General features: G+C 71.1%; 1 protein-coding gene across 1 annotated transcript; it reads left to right on the forward strand.

Annotated features, from left to right (window-relative positions):
* Positions 1-2,329: 2,329 nt before the first annotated feature.
* On the forward strand, positions 2,330-14,848 carry OSBPL2 (oxysterol binding protein like 2). The gene is made up of 13 exons (XM_028524325.2): positions 2,330-2,480; positions 3,205-3,349; positions 3,661-3,736; positions 5,174-5,308; positions 5,846-5,943; positions 7,450-7,632; positions 8,592-8,699; positions 9,290-9,379; positions 10,687-10,810; positions 11,939-12,076; positions 12,730-12,853; positions 12,974-13,064; positions 14,211-14,848. Exons 1-13 carry the CDS (start codon positions 2,444-2,446, stop codon positions 14,311-14,313), a joined length of 1,452 nt encoding a protein of 483 aa, XP_028380126.1. The 5' UTR covers positions 2,330-2,443; the 3' UTR covers positions 14,314-14,848.
* The last annotated feature ends 271 nt before the right edge of the window (positions 14,849-15,119 follow it).

The following is a 15,119-nucleotide window of genomic DNA, read 5'->3' on the forward strand; positions in this document are numbered from 1 at the left end:
GTGGGGTGGAGTGCTCCCGGTCGAGTTGCTGCTTCCACCCGTTCTTGCATCCTCACCTGAGAACACTTTCACCCAGAGAGGGAGGAGGGGCGGGGCAGGGAGAGAGAGCAACACGGTGTGAAGGAGTGAGGTCGATTGGTTGCCTCCTGCATACGCCCCGACCGGGGATCGAACCAGCGACCTTCCATTGTCCCAGACGGGGCGCCAGCCAGCCGAGCCACTAGGCTGGGGCCCGAGGCCTGTCACTAAGGTCCCCTGAGATGCTCCGGGGGCCTCGCGGTCGGGGGGGGTGGCCCCCGTGCCCCAAGGAGACCAGGGTCGCTGCTGCGCCTGTGGGCGGAGGCCCTCGCTGTGCGGGTCTCTGTCTGTGTGTTGCTCGCTGTGTACTTTCACGGCACTGAATAGACTGTGTGTCACCCGAACGGCTCGACCTCAGAATTCGCATCTGACCGGCACAGTGGGCGTGGAGTTCTCCCGTTGTCCGGGACTTTTCCCACTCTCTGGGGGCTGCGTCTCGGCTGCCCCGCCCATTTCCACAGACAAGGGAGGCCGCCAGGGCCCCTCCACCTCCGAGACCCAGCCTGGAGACCCGGGTCTGCAAGCTCCGAGCCGGTCGGGCGCTGCCCCACGGGCGGCCAGCCCTCCTTGTCTCCTGAGGAAGCCGTGGGGGCGGCTGCCCGAGGCCCCCGAGCCAGCAGCCCGGCAGGGGGGGGGGGGTTGCGTTCTGAGCCCGGGTCCTCCGGGGCGGGACGTGTGGCCCTAGTGGGCGGAGCCGGGCAGGCGCGTCCCAGGAGGTGGGTGCTTTGTGGGAAGTGGGCAGGCACCGGGGGGCGTCCTGGGCTGGTGCCTGGCCAGGGTCCCCGTGGCCAGACTGGGAGAGAGGATTCACTGTGGCCGAGAGGCGCACATGCCTGGGCCAGTGCTGGCGGCCACCATGGCCAGTGCGTCAGGGCACCGGTGCAGTGCGGCCCGGGGCTCCCTCCCCGACACTCTTCCGCCTCCATCCCTTCTGTGAAGGGACGTGCTCCGCCCTGGCCATCCGGCCACACAGCGGCACCGGCCACCTGCGCTGGACAGTGGCTCGACGTGCCCTGTTGTCCACTGGGTTCCGAGAGGGTGTGTCGGCCTCTCCGGGGCCCTGGTTCTCAGCTCCTTCAGCGTCTCTGTGAGCTTGGCACGGGACGGGATGGGCGGCCCGTCCTCAGCGTGGCGCACACGTTGGCACTCCGATCGGACTGCCGTCAGGGGGCCTCTGGGGGTCGTCCCGGCTGCGGCGACACCTGACAGCTTCCAGCCGCCCAGCAGGACCCTGTCCCGGTGCCAGCCTGCTCCCCTGCAGGGAGGCCCGGTCCCCCCGGGTGGCCCCTGGGGGGCAGAGCGGGTTGCTGGCCACGTGGCCAGACCCTGTCTGTCCTCCCAGAGCAGTGAGGAGCGAGGGGGGCGGGCGGCTCCTCCAGGGGGTGCAGGAGAGGCTCTGCGGGGGGCTCCAGAAGGTGCTGGCCCACAGGGCGGGTGCAGGGTGGGGGAGCGAGAGGAACTCCGGGGCGTGGCCGCCGAGTGTGCGCAGGACCCCCGCCTGAGCTGCTCCGTGGCTGCTGGCCGCACAGCAGCTCCCCCGGGTGGGGTGGGGTGGGGTGGGGGGCAGGGCCCTGGGGAGAACCGGGGGCCCCTGCCGCCGCTCCCACGCTCAGAGCCGGCCCGTGGGGACGAGGCCCGCCCGTGGCTTCAGTGTCCCACCGCCTGCAGAGTGCCGCCCCTCCCGATGGGCCGCACGGACGTGCATGGGGGGGCGGGGCGCCTCGGTGGAAACTGAAGTGGGTGTCAGCTTGCGCTGGCAGCTCCTCCAGAACGGGGACGGCTTCGGGCTGATGGGAAACACACGTCTTACCGTGACCTCCCCCCCAACACCCGCCTGCTTCTGCCAGGCCCCAGGGGACCGTCAGCACAGCCCCTGCGGGCTTCCCGCCCCGCGGCCGGCCGAGACTCGCCTGGGCCTGGCCGTGGGACCGTCCCGCGAGCACCACTGCCTCACGTCTGTGTGTGCGACTGCAGGGGGGGCTCCCCAGTGAGCACGGCTCCTCGTCAGGCTCCTCGTCAGTCGCTGGTGACGCCCCAGGGGGGTGTCTGTCCCTTGGGGTCCCGGCGCCCTGTCCCCTCGCGTGTTTTCGGAAACCGCACGCCTGCTGTCTGCTGCGAGACCGCTCCCCTCGTCCCTTTGCTCAGACGTGACTGAGGCCGACTGAGAAAGGGAGCACGAGGGGTGTCTGAGGAACGCCTCCAACCGTGGGACCTCTGGAAGCTAAGTGTGCGGACACGTTTCTCCCCACAGGCCTCCCCCGCCATCGGACCCCCCCACGCGCCCCTGCACGGCGCCCGCCCACCGCCGATGGAGACCGGGGCGATGACGCAGTAGGGACCTCGGGCAGGCGGGCCGCAGCCGAGGATGGACGGGGACGAGGAGTTCTTCGACGCCGTCACAGGTGGGCACGCGGCCGGCCTGGCCCAGACCAGCCCTCGGGGTGGGGGGGGGGGCGGGGCCGGCCACCAGGCTGGGGGAGGAGTGCGGCCCGGCACCCCCGGGGTCACAAGACAGGGCAGCCGAGGTCTAGTCTTCAGGAGTCTGGCCCCGTGGCGCCAGTGGTCGAGGGCCAGCTGGTGCTCGACCCGACCCCCCCACCCCCTCGCCACGGCCGTGGTGAGGAGCGGTGCCGCCCGGCGCTGGGAAGCTGCCCACCAGCGTGCCAGAGCAGGGACGGCGCGGCTGGGGTGAGCCACGTGGGGCCCGGAACCGGAAGGTCAGGACGGCCCTGGCTCTCTGCCCACCACCCTCAGGGACTCCGGCCCCGGGTCGTCCTTGGTGGAGAGTGCCAGCGATGGCGGGGGCTCCGGGAGACCCGGCCTGCACCTGCCCCGTAGGAAGAGGCACAGGGGGGGCCGGGCACGGACCGGCAGCCCAGGTTTCCGACCGACCCCGGTCGGACCCCCAGGAGGGGCTGCTGGGCACGACGTCCTCTTTCACGGTCAGGGCCGGGGCCACGCGCTCCGGGTCCAGCCAAGCGCCCCAGCCCCCCCCCCCCCCCCGCCAGCTGGCACACGCGTGTCCCCTGCGGGGCTGCGGCGTGCTGCCCGCCAGGGCTCTGCGGGCGGGCCGGCCTCCACCTCCTGGGCCGCAGGGTGACCTGACTGCCCGCCTGTCCCGCGCAGGCTTCGACTCTGACAGCTCCTCTGGGGAGCCCTCAGAGGCCGGCCCGAGGGCCCCTGGCCCGGCTGACGCGGACGCCGGCAAGAGTAACGGCGTTGGCCAAGCCGAGGAGAGGCCCCCTCAGGAGAATGGGGTTCAAAAGCACAGGTATGTCGTCCCGCGTCCGTGTTCTGGAACCTTCCAGCGTGTCTGTGGTGGCCCCAGCGCGCTGCGTCCTGAGTGCCATGTGGGCCGGCTCCGGGCGGCACCCCGCGCGGGTGCGGCCCAGGATTCCCCGACGCCACGCCGCTGTGTGTGGGCCTGGAGACCCGCGGCGGCGCCTTGCAGGGCCTCGGGGCGTGCCCCAGGCGCCCCGGTCGGTCGGACGCGGGAGGAAGGGCTCCTTGCGCGGAACCCAGGTTGCGAGCGAGCCGGCACCAGCCGGACGGTGACGCGGCCACTGGGCCGCTGCCTTTCAGGACGCGGCTGCCGGCCCCGACCTTCACCAGGAGCGACTTCAGCCTGTGGGGGATCCTGAAGAAGTGCGTCGGCCTGGTGAGTGTGCGCGTGCCAGGGGCTCCGTGGCGGGGCGGGGGGGGGGGCGGGCCGGGGGGGGGGGCACTAGACCCAGGAGGTCGCCCTGCATGTCCGTGTGGCGGCGTGGCCCCTGGTCGGCCGCCTTCAGCGATGGGCGTGAGTGGGTGTGTCTGTGGGGTCCACAGAGGGCGCACCCCGGCAGCCCGCCCACGCAGGGCTGCAGGCAGAGCCCGGTGCTCAGAATCTGTCACCGGGAAGAGGGGTCCCCAGGGTGCAGAGGCCATGGGTCCGTCCCTGTCCTCCCTCCACCGACCACCAGGGTCCTCGCTGTGCTCCCGGGCGCTCCCCGGCGGCGGGTGGGCCCACGCTCGGCTGCACCCGGGACCTGGCCCCGCTCCAGGTCTGCACGGAAGGGCTGCCCCTCAGGTGCCCGCCCCGTCCTCCTAACGCTGCCCGCCTGCGGCCCCGGTCCAGCTCCGTCCTTGCCCCAGAGGGGCCTTCATGGTGTCTCCCAGTGGCGCATTTTAGAGAAAGCATGGACCCACAGACAGGGGCGAGGCCGCGCTCCTCCGTGGGGTGACAGAGGTGCGGTGACCCAGCAGAGGGACCCTCGGTGACACTGCTGTGGCCCGAACGGTCCACCCAGGTCCCTCACTGCAGGCCGGAGTTTCCACGCCGAGACCCGGCGTGGGGGTGGCCGTCCCCTTGGTCCGCTGCCCTTCCCCCTGCACGTTCAGGATCTCTCCTCTCCGCGACAGCGGCCCCCCGCCCGGGGCTGGACCGCTCTGGCCTGAGAGAAGCGAGTCTGGGGCCCTGACCCTTTGGGCTTCGTGACTCTGTTCTGTGGGGGGCCATCCGGGGCGGTGGTTCGGCCTGGCTTTCCGGCTGAAAGCTGCTGTGTGCCGTCTGGGATCCGCAGGCAGGCCCTGGTCTGGGGAGCAGGAGGAACACAGGCCCCGGGGCCCCTGGGAGGCTGCCAGGTGGGACGGCAGCGACTGTGTTGTGACTTGTGTCCACGGTGCTTCACCCCAGGGCGACAGGACCCCTCCAGCTCGTGTGTGTCTCCCGTCCCCCGACACCTGGGGGTGAGGGGGGCTGACGACTCTTGGATGATGTTTTGGGGCCACAGATCCGGAAGTGGCATTGGGGATACACTGCAGTGGGGGGCGGGCCACTGGGGGTGCCGGAGGCATGGTGGAGGAGGGCGTGGTGGCCGCTCCTGCCGCCTGGCTGTGCCAGTGGTCTGAAATGGGGGTGGGGGGCAGGGCGAGGCGGAGCGCCAGTCGGAGCCATCCTGTGGGAGGCAGCGGGGCCCGCGGGCAGGGCAGGGTGAGGACAAGTCCCTGCAGTCCTGGGCCTGGCTCCGAGAAGTTAGAGGGTTGGAGGGGTGGGGGTGGGGCGTTGTGGGCAGAGCTCTCAGGGAGGGCTGCCCCTGACGCCCCTGCCGGCCCCCAGGAGCTGTCCAAGATCACGATGCCCGTGGCCTTCAACGAGCCCCTGAGCTTCCTGCAGCGGCTGACCGAGTACATGGAGCACACGGCCCTGGTGCGCCGGGCCGCCCGCCAGCCCCGGGCCCTGGAGCGCATGCAGGTGGGCCGGGCCGCGCTGCGGGGTCTGGGGTGGGGGAGAGGGGGGTGGCGGGGGCTGGAGGGCGGGCCTCGGCGTTGGTGGGCGTGACCCCCTGTGGCCGACCTCATCACGGCAGGGGCCCGGCACCCCCCCCACCAGCCTCGCCCTGGGCTGTCCTGCCCGGCGGCTGAGACACCGGTGCCAGGCCCCACAGGGGCGCACGGGGCCTGTGTGTGTGTATACGTGTAACGTGTGCCCCTGAGTTCGTGTGCACACGCGTGTGTGTGTGAGTGAGGGGGGACAGACACGCCGCCCTCGCCGCAGGGCCTGCTGGGAAGCACGGGCCGGGGCGGGAGGGCCGGGCCCTGCTGTGTGCGGAGGCACAGGTGGTGGCGACGGGAGGGGCTTCCCCGGACGCCGTGCCGTGCACACGGCCCCAGGGGCAGGCTGAGCCGGCACCAGAGGGGGAGTCCCGACGAGGGCGAGCGGGGGGCCTGCCCGCCCTGCCGCCCGGGGGCTCCTCCCCGGGGGGCCGCTCACAGCCGGTGTCGCCCGCAGTGCGTGGCCGCCTTCGCGGTGTCGGCGGTGGCCTCCCAGTGGGAGCGGACCGGCAAGCCCTTCAACCCGCTCCTGGGAGAGACCTATGAGCTGATCAGGTGAGGCCAGGGCTCCGGGAGGGGCCCAGGGGCAGGCTGGGTGTCAGGTGTGGGTGTCAGGTGTGGGCCCACTCTGGTCTCAGGCCCCAGGGGCGGGGTTGCCCCCCGGGGGCCCACGTCTGCAGGCACGCCGCTTCCATGAGGGGTGGCCACGCAGGCACTCATGTCCTAGGGCCTGACCTGGGCCCGGCCGTCCCGAGGGTCGTGCGGGGGCGTCCCCCGGCCTCTGGGGGGGCCTTGGGTCGGCAGCTCAGAGCCGGCAGAGGTGACGAAGGGCAAGAGCAGCAAGTGACTGTGGGCCGCGGTGGGCCCAGGAGAGGCCCTGCGCCTCCCATGTACAGACGGGGAGACTGAGGCCAGAGGCGCTGCCAAAGGGGGCGTGGTGTCGGACTCAGCAGTGCTGTGCCCCGAGGGGCCGGCCGAGCAGGCACCTGCCGCCGCGTGGGTGTGTGGGTGCGTGGGTGTGTGGGGTTGGGACGGGGTCAGCCCCTCCGTTCATCTCACGGGAACCAAGAAGGAGACGGGGGGCCACAGTGCGACGGGAGGGGTAGTGGCGGGAAACACGCCCTGGGGACCGAGGGGCCGTGGCGCCCAGACGCCGAGGGCCGGGCTGCGCCTGATCCTCCCCTGCCCAGGGGCCTCCGCAGGCCCGGAGCTCACCCCCCTCGGTTCCCGCGCCCGGGGGCCATGTCTGCAGCTCGTCCTGCAGCCAGGGCTGGGCAGCCGCCCGGTGCGGGCGGGAACCGGCCGAGTCCACCCTGGCCGGTCCCGAAGCGGCAGATGCCACTGCTCCTCTCAGTCGAGTACTCCTGTGACAAGCTCTGTGCCCGGGCGGGCAGCCACCTTGGAAGCCTAATTTTTCGACTTTCCTTCCTCGGCGCTGGTGGGAAACTCAGAACCCAGCGAAGTCAGTAATTATGTGGTTTAGCTTTTGTCATCTTTAATGACTGCAGGTGTAGGTGGGTTCATAGTTCCGGAACAGTTTAAAAATGACATTTTTATTGAACAGGAGAGTGCGGGAAAACTCCCATTTCCTGGACAGAAATATCCTAGGGCCTAGGACACCCCAAAGGAAAACTGCCCGGGGCCTCGGAGGAGCTGGGGGGCCCTCGGGGAGGCGGGCAGCCCTGGCCCCGGGCGGGCAGTGGGCGCCCCCCAAGACCCCGACGGCGGTCTGCTCCCGGGCCTCGTCCCGACGGGCCCTGGCAGACCCGCGTGTGCTCGGGGCGGCCCCGGGAGCCCAGCTCGCACGTACGTGTCCGCGTGAGTGTGCACAGGCGCGCGTGAGTGTGCACAGGCGCGCGTGCCGTCAGCGCAGGGCGAGGGGGACGTCACGGTGCAGGTCACACATTTCTCCCACACGAGCGGCCGCGTGGAGCGGTCCCGTCCCCCAGCAACCCCACCCCACCCCATGGCCCCGGGGCTGCGGGGCCTGGGGGACACGGAGCTGGCCGTGCTGGGGGCCCGCCGTCGCTCACGGCCCCCCCTCCCCCACCGCCCGCCCAGGGAGGACCTGGGGTTCCGCTTCATATCGGAGCAGGTGAGCCACCACCCGCCGGTCAGCGCCTTCCATGCCGAGGGCCTGCGCCAGGACTTCCGGTTCCACGGCTCCATCTACCCGAAGCTCAAGTTCTGGGGCAAGAGCGTGGAGGCGGAGCCGCGGGGCACCATCACGCTGGAGCTGCTCAGGTGGGCACCGGCGGTGGGGGCACCCCTCCCCAGGGGCCGCTCTGGGGGCGGGGCGGGTAGCCCTCCGGCAGCGGACCTGTCCCCAGTCCAGCCGGAGCCGGAGCTGCGGCCGGCCCTGGCTGAGTGTGGGGGGGGGTGAGTTCCAGCAGCAGAGGCACCCGAGAGGCCGCCCGTGAGGCCGCCCCACCCTGTCCCTTCTAACCCTGAGCGCTCCTCCGTCCGGTGTGGGTCACAGACACCTGCTCAGAACAACCTGGCTGTGGCGGAACCATTGCAGCCGCGGCCCAGGCTGGGGAGCAGCCGCAGGCTGAGGCGAGGCTGTGACCGACCAGACTACCGATGGAGTCTGTCCCCCGTGGGCCTGGCTGGCTGGCTGCGAGAGGCCCCCGAGGCCCCAGGGCGGGGGGCGGCGAGGTCACCAGGCCCAGGGAGGGCGGCCCCTTCTGGGAGACGTTTGGGTTCCACCTGGGAGACTCGAGGAATTGCAGATAATTGCCGTGGACCACGTCACGCCGGGCTGTCTTGGCCCTTAAACGTGGCTCTTCGATGTGGCGTCCCTGGGGACCTGGGTCTGGGGACGGGCCCACCTCACATCCGTGGGGGCTTTTCTCTGGGGGTCAGGCCGCTGGGGAGGGCGAGCCAGGGGGACGGTGAGGGCCGTGCGGTCGGCAGGGCAGCCCCCGGCGCCTCTGGGAGCCCCCGCCCTGCCTGCCTGAACGGTGTGGGCTGTGGGCCAAGAGCCCCCTCCGTCCGGCCTCATTGGCATTCAGGTGGACACTCTGTTGTCGCCACAGAGGAGGGGGGCTCGGTTTCAAACGGAGGCTGAGTGATTCAGCGGCAGTTCAAAGCCACGGCTGGCCGCGGCAGGCTTTGAGGTGGCGACACCACTCTGTCTGGGGTTTCACTCCGCGGGCTGGCTGGGCTGAGCCCGCCCCTGACGCGCCCGGCCCCCCTGGCAGGCAGGAGGAGGCCTACACCTGGACCAACCCCACCTGCTGCGTGCACAACATCATCATCGGGAAGCTGTGGATAGAGCAGTATGGGACGGTGGAGATCCTCAACCACAGGTAGCCCCCCGCCCGGGGCACCCAGGGCACCCAGGGTGGGCTGGCCGGCCGGTGTGCAAGCGCGCGGGCTGCTGCCCTGGGCCGTTTTCTTGGAGCCCCGCTGCTGCGCCGACGGCGGGACAGGGAGCCTGAGTCCATGGGGGTGGGGCGGGCCCTGCCGCGCACGCTCTGTGTGGACGGCGCTTTCTCTCTGCTCACGAGCTGGCTCCTTCTGAAACGCTCAACCACACTGGACAGCGGTGCGGGGCCCAGGCCACTGTCCAGTGGCCCCCCCCCCACCATCCCGGCCCCTCCGTGCCTGCTGTCCCCTCCTCCTGGACCCCACCACTGTCCGGCCCGCCCTGCTGCAGCTCTGCCGAGGCGTCACTGGCTCCTCAGAAAGTCCGCTGTTTAGGGTTGGACGCTTAAGGGACCTGTAGTCCGTGGGCCAGACCGTGCAGCTGCCCCACGGGGGGCCCGGAGCCTTTGCACCCCTGGGAGGCCGCACACCCTTGGCTGCACTCCCCCTTCCCCCCACCCCCCGCCGGGGCAGCCTGTCCGCCCGCCCCCGCCCGCCCCGCAGCGGAGGCCCGTGTCTGCTCTGCCCGCAGGACCGGGGACAGGTGCGTGCTCCACTTCAAGCCGTGCGGGCTGTTCGGGAAGGAGCTGCACAGAGTGGAAGGCTACATCCAGGACAAGAAGTAGGTCTGCGGGCGGCGGGCCCTTCCGTGGGCCGGGGGTGGTGCTCCCAGCAGACACTCTCGGGGCCCCCTTGTGCCCCTTTCCGGTCAGACAGATCGTTTCATGATTGGGCGTAGCAGGGGCAAAAGACGGGTTTCCGGTGGCGCATCTGCGTGTCGCCCTGTCTCGAGGGTGAGAGACACAGCGGGGCGTCGCCACGGAGCCGGGCCTCGGCCTCACCTGAAACGGAGACCCCGGAACCGGACGGGGCCTCCTCCTCTTGCCCCACCCCCGCCCGCTGCCCCACTGCCCGCTGCGTGTCCGTGTCCGTGTCCTCAGCACGGTTATCTCCAGTCCGTGGATCGGGGAGTTTTAAAGGTTTTGTGAGCAGAGAAAAGGTCAATAGCGTCTTAACACGTTTTCTGCATGTTTTCTTCCCTCTGGGTTATTTCCGTATGTTTGGGTCTCCACTTTCTCCCAAGTGACTCAGGTCACGAGGCTCCGTCCAGCCCCTACACTCTGCCCGTGTGTCTGGTGAGACACAGGCCGCTCCGTGGTGACGCAGCCGGGCTGCTCGGTCTGCTCTGCCGGGCCAGAGGGGCCCACCGGGCAGCCCGGAGAGCGCCTCGCGCTGCTGCCCTGCCCACCGGCCCCCTGAGATAAGTCAGGGCTCTGTGCCGAGGCAGCAGGACCTGCCCCGTCACAGCCTGTGCCTGGTGGAGTCCCCCCGGGAGGGTCCTCCAGGCTGAGCCACTGAGGCCTGGGTGCGCCTGACGCCCCGCACTGGCAGAGCGGAGGATTCCCAGGGTGTGGGGCTCCCATGCCCCCACCCCCAGGAAGGGGGCCTCGCTCCTTCTGGAGCCGCAGGGACTGACTGGGAAGGTCCGCGGAGGCGTGCCGCTGCCGGAGGGGGCAGGCGGGCAGCGAGGGGCCTCGTGTGGCGACAGCGGTACAGCCCACTCCCTGTGCGGGGCCTGCCCCCGGGGCGTGGGAGAGAGGGAGAGAGGGCCGGGTGCACGCAGCCCCGGGAGCCAGCGAGTCTCGGAGTGCGATGTGCGTGCATGCGTGCCTCTCTGCCCCGTCTCTGGCCAGCCGCCTCGTCCCGCCCCGTCCCGCCTGCCCTGGCCTCTCAGGGCGTGTGGTGTCCCCGAAGCGGCAGGAGCAGAGGCCCTAAAACGCACGCTCCCTCCTTTGCGTTTATGCGCAGAGAGCCCCGCGTGGGCGAGACAGCCAAACCGCCCGTGCTCTGTGGGCGAGGCTGTGGGCCGCGCGGCGGGACGGCCGGCGTCTCGCCGCGCCTGACGCAGTTCCAACCCCTCCGTTCCAGCAAGAAGAAGCTGTTCGTCATCTACGGCAAGTGGACCGAGTGTCTGTGGGGCGTGGAGCCCGAGGCCTACGAGTCCTTCAGGAGGCAGGGGCGGCGGGGCGAGCCCCCCGGAGCCGCTCAGCCGGTAAGGCGCTGCCCTGCTGGGTGGGGGTCCCGGGGGAGAGGACGCATGGGCTCTCTGGTCGGTTGGGGGTCTGTGTGTCGGCCCCTCCGTCCCCCCTGGAAACACCTTGCTGTGCCCACCTGGGGGCTGACCCCCGTCTCGCAGCCCCTCGGCGGCTCAGGCCCAGTCCAGAGCCATTCCCGGGGTCGCGCTGAGGGACAGGCAGCGGCTCCCGGGGGGCCCTGGGCACGCCGACCCGCAGGGCCCTGTTTCCCGGGTGACGCACCGGACCTCCGTGTGCGGTGTGGGCTGGTAGCTGGGCCCAGCGACCTGCAGACGGGAAGCTCGTGCTTCCTGTGTTTCCGCCCCGGGCGCTTCCTGGTGCGGTCAGGCCTCTTGTGCAATGAGGCTCCCGCACTAGCAACCAGCCGGGCGTCTGTGAGGACACACGGGCTGGCACGTCGGACCCCCCCCCCCCCCCCCCCCCGGGCTCGCTGCCACGTTTGTGCTGAGCGTCCGTGTTGCTGGGCCCCCTGGAGGTGACGGAGCCTCGTCCCGGTTCAGCTCCGGGACCCACCGCGTGACCTGCAGGCAGGCGGCAGCCCGCAGCTGCGTCTGCCGCGCTGACCTGGGCGGCTGCACAAATGAGCGCCATCCCCCGGCCCCTTGCTTCTGAGAGGCGGCTGCAGGCGCAGCGCCTCTCAGGGGGAGGTGTGGTCTCCGGTGGGCGTGGCCTGCAGGTGCGTCCCCGGCCCCCCCAGCCCAAACCACCTCTGGGCTGGGGGAGCGGGGAGGGGGTCCCCCGCGGCTTGGACAGAGCGCGCTTCCAGACCGCTCCGCCAGCTGGCGGCCAGTGGCGGTCAGACGCGGAAGCGCGTCCTTTCCCGGGGCCGCACTCCCAAGAGGAGAGCCGGGCCCACCGCCGCCTCCGCGCCCTGTCCGCGGGGGCCCCAGCACGGGAGCCCGCCAGGGGGCCAGCACACAGAGGCAGGAGCCCCTAGACCGCGGCAGCCAAGTCCAGACGGGCAGCGGCGTGCCCCTCCCCGGAGGGCATCTCGCTCTGCCCCGCTCGGGGCTCAGTATCGCGTCGGAGAGGCGCTCCCCGGGCCGCTGCCCCTCCCCGGCTCAGCCCTGCGCTCCGTGTTCCAGGACAGCCGCGCGGAGCGCGCTGACGGGGACGCCGGGGACGCCGGGGACGCCGTGCCTGAGGCTCCGGAAACGGTGCAGGTCATTCCCGGCAGCAAGCTGCTCTGGAGGGTCAACAGCCGGCCCCCCAACTCTGCGCAGGTCTGTGCGCCCCTCCCCGACACCGCCCTCCGCAAGCCCTGCCTTCCGCCGGCCCCGCCCCCGGGAGCCTCCCGGCCCGGCCCCCAGAGCCGCACAGGCAGCGCCCCGTCCACATGGGTCCCCTGGACGCGTGGACGCAGCCGACCCGCACGTCGGCACACGGGTGTCGCTGCCCCAGTGCACGGGCAGAGGCCCGGAAGGCGTCCACCCAGCGCCCTGCGGGGTGGTTCGCGGGGACACTGCGTCTGACCCGTCGCTCCAGATGCATTTCGGCGTTTTTGGAAAACTTGCAATCTGTGTCACACACAATGACATGTTAATAGTTCTATAATAAGGATAATGTGACAAATCGTACTTTTTCATGTTTTAAATTGTACGTGTTTACACACAGAACACACGCAACATGTAACTTTTCGTGGCATCGTCACACCCTCCTACAGCGCAGGGCACGTGTAGAGTAAAAAGCCTCTCGCCCCGGAGACGCAGGGGACACACGTGCAAGCTGGGGTCTGCGCTGAGAGGGGGCCGAGGGGACTGAGGCCGGTGCGTCCCCGGCCCGGGAGGGGCCCTGCCCGGCGTGAGCTGCGGGGGCGTCTCCAGGTGCGGGAGGCCGTGCCCCAGGGGCGCCCGCATGACGGCCCCTCTGCCCCCAGATGTACAACTTCACCAGCTTCACCGTGACCCTCAACGAGCTGCAGCCGGGCATGGAGAGGACGCTGGCGCCCACCGACTGCCGCCTGCGCCCTGACATCCGGAGCATGGAGAACGGCGACATGGGTGCGTGCCGGAGCGGGGCTCGGGGGGGGGGCCCACCTGGGCAGGGTTCCCTGGTGGCAGCGTGCTGTCCTCCGGTCCCCGGCGAGGGCGGCGCCTCACCTGGCCGTGTGCTTGCCCCAGACCTGGCGAGCCAGGAGAAGGAGCGGCTGGAGGAGAAGCAGAGGGAGGCCCGGCGGGAGCGCGACAAGGGGGACACCGAGTGGCAGACGAGGTGAGGCCCCGCCGAGCCGTGGGGCGTGGGAGCAGGGAGGGGGGCCCCCCACACCTGGGCCCGCGCACGAGCCGTCCCTGCCCCTGTTGCGATGGTGGCGGCAGCCCCGAGCCCAGCGCTGTGCCCACCAGGCCGGCGGGCCGCGGCCCGGAGCGAGCCCAGGTCCCCTCCATCCCCCCCGGCCCTGTGTACTTGGCCCGAATGTGGCAAATTTACAAAGACAAGGTGGCCGGGACGGGCTGGTGACGGAGGGGGGATCGCCCCCAGGGATGACAGGCTGCGGGGAGGGCTGTCTCTGCAGCTGTCACTGCTCCGTAACTAACGGCCACCCCCGGGCCGCAGCCCGCATCCGGGGCTGGCCCCCCAGGGGCTGCCAGGCCGCAGCGTGAGCTCAGGGTCCAGCCACGAGCCGGGATCGGGGTCTCGGAGGTCTCAGGGCACCAGCGGCTCGCAGCCGTGTCCAGGGCCCGGGGTGGCCCCCTCGTGGCTGTCACATGGGTGTCACGTGGGTGTCGTGTTCGAAGCCAGCTTTCCGCAGCCGGGCGTCCAGTTTCCTTCGGTATGTTACTCTCGGCAGCCTGACATGTGGAGTGTGCCCTGGCCCAGCAAGGGGCAGTGAATGATGCCCCTGGCAACTGAACCCAGCGAATACCCCTGCACTGCTTTTTAAGCAGCCAATTTAAGAAAATACCGTGCAAACACTGACGTTTGTCCCAAGAAGACAATCACCCCCACTTTGTGGGTCCCCACCCCTGCCCCCCAGGACCCTGCGGGTGTCCTTAGCTGTTCCCACATCGTGAGCAGAGAGGGGAGGGGGCAGGTGGCTATCGGGCCGGGGACTGAGGACAGTGACCGCGCCGGCTCTCCCTGTGCCCTGGCCCCGCCCCTCCCCGGGCCACAGCCTGTGGCCACCCTCACCTGCGGCGGCTCGGGGCTCAGGCCCCTCTCTGGTGGCGGGCCAGCCTGCCGGTTGGCTGCGAGGCCCGTGAGGTTTCAGTCCGGGGTTTACGGCGTGAGCGGGGGCTGCCCCTGGAGACGCAGGCTGCTGGGCGGGCCCCTGGCAGCGTCCTCGCTGCGCGGGCTCCGCCCCTGACCCCGCCCCCAGGCCCCGCCACTCCTGACCCCGCCCCCCGCCCTGTGTTGCAGGTGGTTCCGCCGGGGCAGGAACCCGCACACGGGCGCCCCCGACTGGCTGTACGCGGGCGGCTACTTCGAGCGGGACTTCTCCGGCTGCCCGGACATCTACTGAGGGCCAGGGCTGCCCGGGGCCCGGGCGCCCGCTGGGCCGCGCTCCACCCGGGGCTCCCCCGCGCTCCGGCCCGCAGAGCCGGCCTTCCTCAGGACCGCGTTCGGGGAGAGGGGCGGCCCTGGCCGGCGCCCCACCCCGGTCACCTCTGACTGCCACCCCGTCGCGCTGGCGCGGCCCCTTCATAAAGCTTCCCGTGGGGCGGCCGTGCTCCCATCGAGGTCTGAGAAGGAAGGTCCTTGCACGCCCCGCGGGGACGGCGTCCGTGGGGCGCGGTGGCCGGCAGCGCCCCTGGCGGGCCTGTCTCTAGAGGAAGGAGCAGGAAGGAAGGGGCCGGTGCCTCCGAGAGGCGGTGTCCCCGTGTCCGGGGCCCCGAGAGCTGGACTCGGCCCCGCGGGGAGCCCCTCCGGGCCGGGGCGAGGCTGTGGGGCGTCAGAGCGGGGGAGTGAGTAGCTGTCAGAATCCGTATTTTTCGCCAGTCTTCAATGATGTAAAGACGACCTTTAAAATTCTTAAAAGTACTCGACTAGGATCTGCTGAAGACAAGACACGCATTATCGCCAACTGTGTACGTCCACAAGGAGGTGTCTCCACGGCCCCCCGCGGCCACGGCCCCCCGGGGCGGCACTGCTGGCCTCCAACGAGTCCTGGACGCACGGCTCCGGGCCTCGGCCCCCGCTCCCACCCCCCGGGCCCCTCGTCCTGCAGGCCTCGCCCGAGTCTCCGAGCGGGAGCCATTCCAGAGCACCCGTGCTGTGGGCCCACGGTGCCGTGTCCTGGTTTTCCCGCCGGTGTGTCTGACACGCGGG

The sequence above is a fragment of the Phyllostomus discolor genome, chromosome 9, assembly GCF_004126475.2.
Source record: "Phyllostomus discolor isolate MPI-MPIP mPhyDis1 chromosome 9, mPhyDis1.pri.v3, whole genome shotgun sequence".
Taxonomy (NCBI): domain Eukaryota; kingdom Metazoa; phylum Chordata; class Mammalia; order Chiroptera; family Phyllostomidae; genus Phyllostomus; species Phyllostomus discolor.

Bases quoted from the DNA above. Each gene is read 5' to 3' on its own strand.
- OSBPL2 (XM_028524325.2), top strand. From the start codon at position 2,444: ATGGACGGGGACGAGGAGTTCTTCGACGCCGTCACAG. The intron at 12,077-12,729 runs GTCTGTGCGCCC...CTCTGCCCCCAG, and splicing joins GGCCCCCCAACTCTGCGCAG to ATGTACAACTTCACCAGCTT. The intron at 13,065-14,210 runs GTGAGGCCCCGC...CCTGTGTTGCAG, and splicing joins GACACCGAGTGGCAGACGAG to GTGGTTCCGCCGGGGCAGGA.